The sequence below is a fragment of the Cephus cinctus genome, unplaced genomic scaffold (assembly GCF_000341935.2).
Source record: "Cephus cinctus unplaced genomic scaffold, Ccin1 Ccin1_scaffold0123, whole genome shotgun sequence".
Classification (NCBI taxonomy): Eukaryota; Metazoa; Arthropoda; class Insecta; order Hymenoptera; family Cephidae; genus Cephus; species Cephus cinctus.
Genome location: NW_014332857.1, coordinates 853,944 through 863,785, shown reverse-complemented (window position 1 = coordinate 863,785; position 9,842 = coordinate 853,944). Strand labels below are relative to the sequence as shown.

Here is a 9,842-nt window from a genome sequence, read left to right as displayed (position 1 = left end):
GTCACCGGGAACTGACGAGCCGGTATGACCTGGGAGTCGGAGTGGAACAGGCCCAACTCCGGCGAAACGGGAGCTCTGACGGAACCTGTCAGATACTGCGATAACTTAACGGATCCTGTCCATTTTTGGAGTCGCGTAAAAACAGCAAACGCAACTGGATGCTCGGACAGGAGCGGACGGTTACGGAAATACACGGCCGCTCAGGCTGCTAGGTTGAGGTAGAGAAGGTCGGAGTAAGAGTCAGACAAATAGTGCGAGATACAGAGAGCAACGGATCGAGAACGTAACGGAACGAATCTGAACTATCAAAATCGAAATCCCTTCACCAACTAATAAATTGGGAGTCCTCACCGGAGCTGGTGCAGCTAATCCGTGAAGGCCGAGAACTGTATCCAGAGGACGGTCAGGGCGGACACAGCACTACACCTCCGGATTCCGGGATACACTCAGAAAATCCTGGTTGAATTTCCTGGATGTCGTGACAGCGACGCGAGAACTACACGAGCGAGAACTTTCTATGCCATATCGAAACACAGCTAGAAAAACTATCAACAGATAGCACGGGAGCTCGAGGCAGTTCGTGACACCTCGGTCGGTGCCCCGAGACAGACTGCTTTGACAAAATAGCCAAATTCGAGAACTAATCGTTCTGATTGGTCGAGATCCTTATAGCCGATACCTTTTTTTTTCCTCCAGTCGTCCCTTTGATCCAAACCGAGAGCGTTCCTTAGCGGATCGTTACGTAACTCCTGGAGATCCTCCACGACCGCTTCCCCAGGTCATCGGGCGACAGTTGGGCATAGCATCCTTAACTCGGGTCAGGGGGTTCCTCCTCTGCCCTCAACCGTATCAAAACCATATCTCCGCCCGCTCTACAGCCCTTTGCCCGTCTCCAGCGAGGCTCCGGTATCTCACCCGGGCTTCTACCGGTCCGTGGAGACGTCTCCGTCGGGTACTCTCCTCTGCCGGGCAACTCGGTACGTCGAGACTATCTCCCCACGGCAGATTCGAGCACCTCGACCTCAACTAAACGATATCAAATCCTCCGAGAGCATTGGCGTAGCTATACGAATTCCAAGCAGGGTGGCGACTCTAAGGGAACCAGAAAGCGAGAACGTTATCTGAATCGGTAGCCGGAGTTGCGTTGTGATGATGAATGAAAAAATTACGTCAAACTTTTTATCACGGGCAAAGTCATGACTTAGTAATGACGCGAAAATCAAGTAGCACAAAAGTCAGGGGTTGATGTGTCAAGCGACGAAAGTAAAATCAGCTACATTTGAATGTCTCGGTTGACACTTGACATTTGCGCTTAACGGAACCCATTAGTTCCAATTTTAAACGTCCGCCGCTTTTAAATTAATTTATTACACCAGAGTGGTATTTTCGAATAAAAAGCTATGGTCCATTCGATAATTTTAAATATCCATCGGAAGGTATCAGAAAATACAAATATGTTCAGCGATGCCAAAGGCGACGCTCACGACTTTGTGTCTGTATGAAAAATAAATTTTTTTTTCTTCTTTCATCGTGCGTCTCTCTTTCTCGAAATTCCTTCCGGGCGGAAGATCAGATTTTTATTTCCCTCTATTATCAGAATCTCGGCCAAGTAATTTCTCAATGGTGCAGCCGGAAGCTACTCCGATATATCTTAGGGTCTCTGGCAGATCCCAGCCGCTTGCCTTGATGGTGAAGCTCAATTTATATCAGCACCCGTTCAAACCCCCTTTACGAGGTCTCACCTTCCTCAGTTTCACCCTAACCTCAAACCATCATCCGCCCCTGAAGCTCGAGCCCTCGCCGTCATCTCTTAGGACCCCAAGGGCTCGAGGATCTTTTTTTCGCCAAGTTAGACTAAGCTATCCAGGATTGCCGAAAAACAAATAGAAAAGTCTCGTCACCTTCAAATATTTGTCGCTCTTGGGCTCCGACCTTCGCTCCCTCTACCAGCACAACCTGACCTTTAGTGGTAACCAAAGGATACCAAGATACGACTACCATCAGCTTTACCCATACTCGATTGCATAACAATTTACTCGAGCTGTACCTCGACCTCGTTCTACGAGCATATATAAGATCTGCCTAAAGTTCTTTGGAAACGGCCAAACCACCCTACTCGTACTCTTGGCGTGATTCTCCATCTCCAGGTGCCTGGATGGACAGCTGCCTTGGCGCACGCGCTCCCATCCGTATCCTGCGGTGATTGATCAATTTTTAAAAAGCAACTCGCCTAATTGACCAGCCGAACGATGATCGTGCGCCACTTTCTAGCTGGTCTTAGTCATCGAAAGGTGTGTTCCGATCGGTTTGATCCTCTGCTTACCGGTTTAACAGTTGCTGCGATCACTTTGCACGTGGCTTACCCTTTTAATCCGATCATTCGTATGCCCTTCTGCACTCCTCCTGACCGATCCTGATGAATGTACCTTGTTTGAGCTGAACAAGCTGCTCCACGGATGAATTAGTCAGGATGACTTTGTAATACTTGACCCACGTACTCGGGATCCACGTCGGATCATTGGATCTATTTAATTCACTAAACCAGATTAATTTTAAACTTTCATATAAAATTTCACAGAGCTTTATTAAGCGTCCAATTAAAAATAGTCGAAAATATACCTCTGCAATAGACTCCACGCGGTCCTAGCTCTCGAGCTGTGAGGGATGGTTGAACCCTGCCGATCATATTTGTTGGTTTTTTTTTTGGTTTTTCTTTTTTTTTTCTTCACCAAGCGTGTAAGTGCGAATTATCCACGGGCTTTTAGCCGTAGCTCTAGCATGAAATCTGTGCAACCACACCCACCGGGTAGAGGAGGAGGCTGAGAGGTGAAGGGGGGGTTGAATGGGGTCGGGGGTGTGGAAGGCGCGCTTGGCTCGTCTACGGGATTCAAGGGGATGCGAAAGGGGACGGTAGCACGAGTAGAAGAGGGTGTATCACAAGGAGGGTTGCAAAAGGGAGACAGAGCGTATCGTTTACAAGCTACCTTGCTTTCAAGGTGGCTGCTGCTAAAACGAAGGGAAGAAAGGAAGGGACAAGTCGGGGGTTAAAGGTGAAGCTGAGGCTAGTCAAGGGATCTCGGAGATGGTGCCCGCCGGCACGCCCTCTGTTCTAAGGGTAGTTTCTTCTTTATTGGATCCTCCGTATGCGCCAGAGCAATATGGTTATTGGCATTTTAAACGAGTCTCGAATAAACCCTCTCGCGAGACGAAGCCGGAGGAGGCTCTGATGAAGAATATAGCAGCGCGCCACTCCCTATAAAAATATAAAAATTAATTAATTATTTTCAAAGAAAATATTCATCCCTTGACAATCTATTTGCCGTATAAAAAATCTTTTTCCTTATCCTCTCCAAAGACGTTTGACTCCTAGCAATGGCAGCTTCTGCAGGAACGTGACGTTTCTCGCAGACGGTAGAACCCTGACGGTAGACCCTGGTGCGGAGTGTAACCTGCAAATCCCATATATCCAATTAGATTCGTATAATCCCTGTATGCTGTAGGAGGTAGAAGGGCGTCGGGGTATGTACGGTGTTCGAATCGCGAGAACGCGTGCGCTGCCCGCACGCTAATGCTAAAGTACTAATTTATGGGCACATATGAAATGGGCTATGGCGCCCACCGCGAACCAGGAAAGGGACTCTAGGCTACGAGCCCCGGGTATATCGGAGAACACGGGGACGGGCTTTGCATGCGATATCAATAAATCAAGTCCCCAGGACCTCGCAGCTTAGGGGCCACTACGTGGCCAGAATCAACAGCTCATAACGTTGGCTAATAGCTGCTGCCGTTGGGGTTCGAAGATATTGTTGTAACATCAAGGAACAACCCCATTCCTACCCTATAGGACTCCACCGAGTTTGATTCTTCATTGCTACCCTCGTGCGACCCCACCAGGATAACCTGGACTATACCCTCTTCTGGCTTTATACGCTATATTTTCTTGACTGTCAGCTTCATGACAATACGTAAACGTGTACATGTTCCATTTTAGGTGTGGTTTCAAAATCGACGTGCCAAATGGAAGAAGCGCAAGAAGACTACCAACGTCTTCAGATCACCAGGTGCTCTACTACCATCTCACGGTCTGCCACCCTTTGGAGCTATGAGTTCTGAACTCTGTGGAGCTGCCGGGATGTTTCATGCTCCCACCGATCGATGGGGTATGGGTCCAGGTTGGTAGTTGAGGCTGTTATCATTTTTGGTATGTATAATTTTGTGAAATTTTTTTTTCATCACCTCAGGCCTTAGTCAGCTGAGTCAAGGTGGCATGGGCATGGGTGGCTTTGGACAGAGTTTGGGTCAACTTGGACAACAAAGTTCCGGAAGTCTGGGCACCAGCTTGGGACTCAGTAATTCCGGCTTACCAATCAGCAGTCCATCCCAATCCGTCTATCAAGCTAGTTACGGTTTGAATTCACTTGGTGAGTCTTTGGTGGCTTCCTCATTCTTTATCGTAGGCACGTTTGCTCTTGGATTCTGGTACGACCTGTATATATTTATAGAGTATGATTTCTGTGAAGGGCAATCATAAAATTCTAAATTCTTTATTTGTACATGATTTTTCGGAAAGGAAGCTCACCAGGGTCCACGATGTGATCCTGAAGGGTGAGCGAACGTCCAAAGGTACCTGCATCCTATCCTTCTTCTTGGACTTTCTCGTCACTCTCTGCCCACAAGGAATTTGAGACAGAAACATAAACTTCATTCTTGTGTTTACGCAGGCAGACCTCAAGGTGGTCGCACCTAGGTGCGAGATCTTTCACTGTGTATTTACCATTACGTCCTGATGCACAGTCTGTCTCGGTTGAGGTGCACTTCACGTGGAACCGGGTCCACTTTGTCCATTTCCAAGCAGCAAAATTCATTGACCATCGTTATTGGTACTGTTGTAAAAATATCGCGAAATTTTACGTATGTCGTTCTTTATTTTCTGAAAAAAAAAAAAAATTGAAATATATGCTGGACATTAACATTTTTTTAACATGCATAACGGTACACGGTTACGCCTCTTGTGCATAATACATTTTGAACAACTCCCGGCTATACGTTATTCGTGTAAAAAGCCCCAAAAGAATGGCTTAAAAGTATCTTGAAATCGTTTCGTCTTAAACGCGACCTAGAAAAGTAATAGTTTCACATTGTAATTCTTTAAAAGACGACGATTCGCGCAAGTGAAAATTATGCAAGTATTCGCGTCCAAGACTTTTCGCCCCTGTCGTTCACTAATTGGTCCACTCGAAGAAACCGTAGCGAAGACTTCGGACGCGTTACTACAATTTCACAACCAGAAACTTATATGTACCGAGATACGTAACGCGCGCGCACCGTGTCAATTACCATACATTATCACCAGTCGAGCTTCTTAGCTGCGTTACTTAAAAATATGCCCTCGCCGTGTTACAACTGTCTCTCGCGAAGCGGGAGTACAGCTGGAGCTCGAGGAGTCACGGCGGATGACGAAGAGGCAATAGTTGGTCGTTGGTTTGCAGTAACCGCCTTTACGCGGCGGTAACACATCGGGCAAACAGCTTTTAGAGCGAGGCTTATTTTTCGGTTTTCAATGATGATTAGCACTTTCGAAATGCGATGGTTCGGTCGGTTCCACCAATTGTGCTGCCCTCTGTCGCCGCAAACAAGACTCTATGAGGTGTAAATTAACACATTTCAAAATGCCCGATTTATTGGCCGTTATGCTCTCCACTCTTAATGCCCACACAAAAGTTATTCCCATGTAAAATAAGTATCCGTGTATGCAGGTTGTACCGGATGATTAATAAATTATAAGGAAAGTAAATTTTCTTACCGGTCTCATACTCTGGTGGAATGATCTTTTTGAGGTTAGACCACGATTCGTAACGGACATTCCATCACATCCAGCTACGTGGATACCGAACAGGGATAGATTATAGGACTCCCTTAAATCCATTTGGTGTAAACCTTTTCGCGTACTTCTCAAGAAGACTTTTATCCTGGATAAACAGTGGCCCTATATGGAGGTGGATATCGTAAAAGGAACTTAAACGTAGAACCTAACCAAGAGGCCACCAACGTCGTGACCAGGATGGGAATGAGTTTACGACATCCAGTAGCCTCGGACGCACTTCGTAAGCCCTGCCTACCGTATTGACGTCCTCGGTCGGGCCCACCAAGAGAGGCGATCCTCTACACCTGCGATATCGCACCTGTAAATTGCCCTGGGTCACAGGAAACTCTAACCTAAAAGCAAATCCCATTTTGTACCAGAAAGCTTAATTTAAGCCACAAAAATGTTCGTTTAGACATGCAATTTCTAGTCCGTTCTCTTTTTAATCTCTCATTTATACCTAGGGGGTGTTCACGTGTCGGCGTCCCGTGGTTCGCCTCCTGGTGGCTCCTCCGTCGGCGGCGGTCAGGGTAGCAGTCTGGGATCGGGATTAAATTGCGGCCAAGGCTCGCCGGGTGCCGTTTCCGGTGGTGGAGTCTCCTGCGTCGGGACGGACGGAAACGGCGAAGCTTCGGACTGGAGAGGCGCTCACAGCATCGCGGCGCTTAGACGTCGTGCTTCCGACGCATCCCAGCAGTACAGTCCTCAACCACCACCTCCACCGCCACCTGGACCACCTCAGTACTCCCATGACCTGGAGTACAGTTCCGTCTACTGAGTGTCCCTTGGGCTTCCGTGATCATCCGACATGCTGATCGATCCTGCTGCTTCCTGATGCTCGATAACGTGGATTAATGCCGAGAGAGATTTCGCACAGCATCCATCTTCCTGTGGGACGCCAGGAACGCGACGGTGTCCTCCGGGTCTGTGCTGCGGACACGTAGACCCGTACCTTCTTCAGGAAGACCAACCAGACAGTGACGTCCTGACAGTGAATGAGGGTTTAGTTTTGGGTGCCTCCAGTACTGCAAATCATTAATGTATTATTAGTATCCTGTCTCCAGGATAATTGTACCAGCACTTTCTCCTGCGTAAATGCAGGAAGATGCTGGATCTGTTTTTTTATCAGGAACAGTGGTAGCTTACGGTAGTAGCTGGACATATACTTCTTTCTTTCTTTCCCGTTCTTTTTCTTTCTCTTTTCCAATGTCGACTGGCCAGTTTGAACTTCTTGACGGATCGGTGCGACGGGCTTCTTACTAGTCAGAGAAAAACACAAAACTCCGCTTAATACATTACATTATAAATTATCCTATGAATTATGAAATTCATCTGTAGCAACGATGCTGCGCCTTTTTTTGCATCCTTCACAATTATCCGCATGCGTGGGAATCGTCTGAGCGAAGACTTTGCGATGAAGTGGCTGAAATCGATTTTACTGGAGAAAATAAAATATTTACTTCGTCGAGTCGTCCGCGCTGTACCGTCGGCTCGATAAAATCGCATCTGAAGCCGGAAGTATACGAAGAAATTTGCGTAACGTAAGTGAAGATTGTAAATAGAGGTGGCGGAGAGGGGAGAGTGATTAAAAAAATATCCACGTGACATTGCGACCACCGTTACCGATACCATGGTATGATAAAAAGTTATAATCGATCGGACGTCGCGACGCTGTTTATCATATTCATATTTTAAGATCAATCGATATCGGAAATTGGTTAGCGTTACGTAATCGTGTTGCATTCACCCAAAATAATCTTACATGATATCGAATTATATATCGATCGTTTTATTGTTGTCAGCGAAGCATAAGGTTTTTGTAAATAAAGGTATACGTGTAGCGATAAATATATCGATAAGTATATTATTAACAATAATAATTATTACGGACAAAACGCGAGTATACTTGGACATTGTGATATTTCCGGACGGTGCGCTGGGACCTTTTTTTTCTACCAGCGTCAACCCTCCGCCATGATATTGCAAATGGGCGCCGATCGCGGCGACGGCGACGATTTATTTAATCGCGAGAGGTCATAATATAGTGTGAGAGGTCACGAACAGGTACGGGGAGGAAATTGAATATTCTAGTTACGAATTTACAATAGTTATAGATAAAATTAACGGATAGAATTTAATTAACTTTAGGTAGTTATCAGTGTATCACTACAAACAACAACAAAAAAAAAAACGTATACGATTTTTAATGTACAAACAAGAATATAGGTGCAGGGTGATTTTTTTTTTTAAATATCGCCCTACCGTCGCTTTCATGCGGATGACTTTGTGGCTCGTGAAAAAAAAAGGGTTTTTTCTTTCACGCTCCAATCGAAAACCGATTCGCACTACCCTTTGCTTTTCAATGAATTTTCGCGTGCTTGGAAAGCTTTTCGAAATTTCGTTACACGCGTATCTGTTGGCACAGGGCGTTTTTCAGTATCTTTGAAAATCAAAGATAATTTTTTTCCTTTTAATCGACATGTTAATTATTCGTACATCGATTACGAACAAAAATGATATCAACGATTCTTTGAGATTTTGGAGTAATTTTTTGTTTCTTACAAAATTAATCAATAAAAGCAAACGTCTCCCCGAAGCGATCGATACCAAGTTCCTTGCAGTGTGTCTTTGAGTTTAATCATTGTTTTTCATCGTCGTAAGGGAAATGAAAAAAGAAATGATAGACGCGACACTCATCTCTCATTTTTCTCGGGACTGTTACATACGAGCATAGTTATATTATCGTCGTTATCGCGCACTTGTCACGAATCACTTTCCGTCAATGGCTTTAGCGAGAATTGATAAGTAAAAAAAATTTTTATTTCCATCGTTGTATAGTTGTGTATAGAGGTCAAATAAGTGTGTAAAATAAATCATTATCAAAATCTCGAGAAGTTGCGGCTTTTGTTATCCGTATGCATAATACATATGTTACATGTATATACTTCCTCGTTCAGCAGCATCGTCCAAAAAAAAAAAAAAAAAAAAAAAAAAAAATAAAGAATCCTGATAAATTGCCAATTATCGGTACTCTTACGTCTGAAAAAAAAAAGAGTCAAAATACACTTCTCTCCAATGTATCTATACGTACCATAAACATATGAGATCTTCGCTGCTACTCACGTGCTACCTGTAACGCTTTTGGTCAAATACTAATTGCCAAATAGCGACTGTTTGCACTGGCTCAATTTACGAAATAGAAACACGGAACCTTCGTGCGAAGAAACGCGTTAATTGATCGTGCAAACGGGAGAGTCGGCGAGGTATAAAATGTGCTCTAGAATGGCACGCCGTGTTCCTCGATGTCAGTCGCGGAGATCCGGAATGGCGAAATATTAAAAAGAGAATGAGAGAAACGTTAAACGGCACTCTTTGTACGACCCGCCATTGTTATTTACAATTGGCAGTATCTCTCGACAATGCACTAAATGCCTGTCGTAACAGTTAGAACAAATTTACTGGCTCTTAGCGTTATAAAGCGCCACTTAATAAAATCATTAACGGCTTATTTTACGCCATTTTGCATCCAGTTATCCTCATAAGGCTGTTCAAGCAGAAATATCATGAATGATCTTATTCAATTGTTTTCATTGGTTGTTTTAGCCCGCTTTGTAAATATTGTTGATTTATTAACGTGATCAAAGTTTTTTTTTTGTTGGTACTACGAAGGAATAACGATTATTTTTTATTGACGTGGACTCGGACTGTACAATGATTTTTTTCGTTCACTTTTCACGCCCCTTCTTCACGTAGAATATATGTATTACAATGGTAGAAACATTCACTTTTATTGAAAATATACATTTCACATTGTTGTATACATGAGATATAGGTATTCACAATTAGTTTTGATTTATCGTGTCTAGTAAATATGATGGCGCAAAGGAGAATATCGATTGATTGTGGTATATTGATTTATCGAGTTATTTGTATAGGAGTGTGCACTCTGATAGCACGTGTATTATTTGTTATTATATAA

General features: G+C 44.4%; 1 protein-coding gene across 3 annotated transcripts in view; it reads left to right on the top strand.

Annotated features, from left to right (window-relative positions):
* Positions 1 to 8,757, top strand: part of LOC107274859 (homeobox protein orthopedia) — a 17,989-nt gene extending 9,232 nt beyond the window's left edge. For 2 of the 3 annotated variants that reach the window (XM_025079799.1, XM_015754419.2), the window contains 3 exons: positions 3,992 to 4,172; positions 4,242 to 4,421; positions 6,328 to 8,757. In XM_025079799.1, coding sequence (XP_024935567.1) covers positions 3,992 to 4,172; positions 4,242 to 4,421; positions 6,328 to 6,641 — 675 coding nt within the window. In that variant the 3' untranslated portion in view covers positions 6,642 to 8,757. Of the gene's footprint in view, positions 1 to 3,991; positions 4,173 to 4,241; positions 4,422 to 4,570; positions 5,801 to 6,327 lie in introns of those variants that run through there. The other variant, XM_025079800.1, reaches the window with a different exon arrangement.
* Positions 8,758 to 9,842: the final 1,085 nt, after the last annotated feature.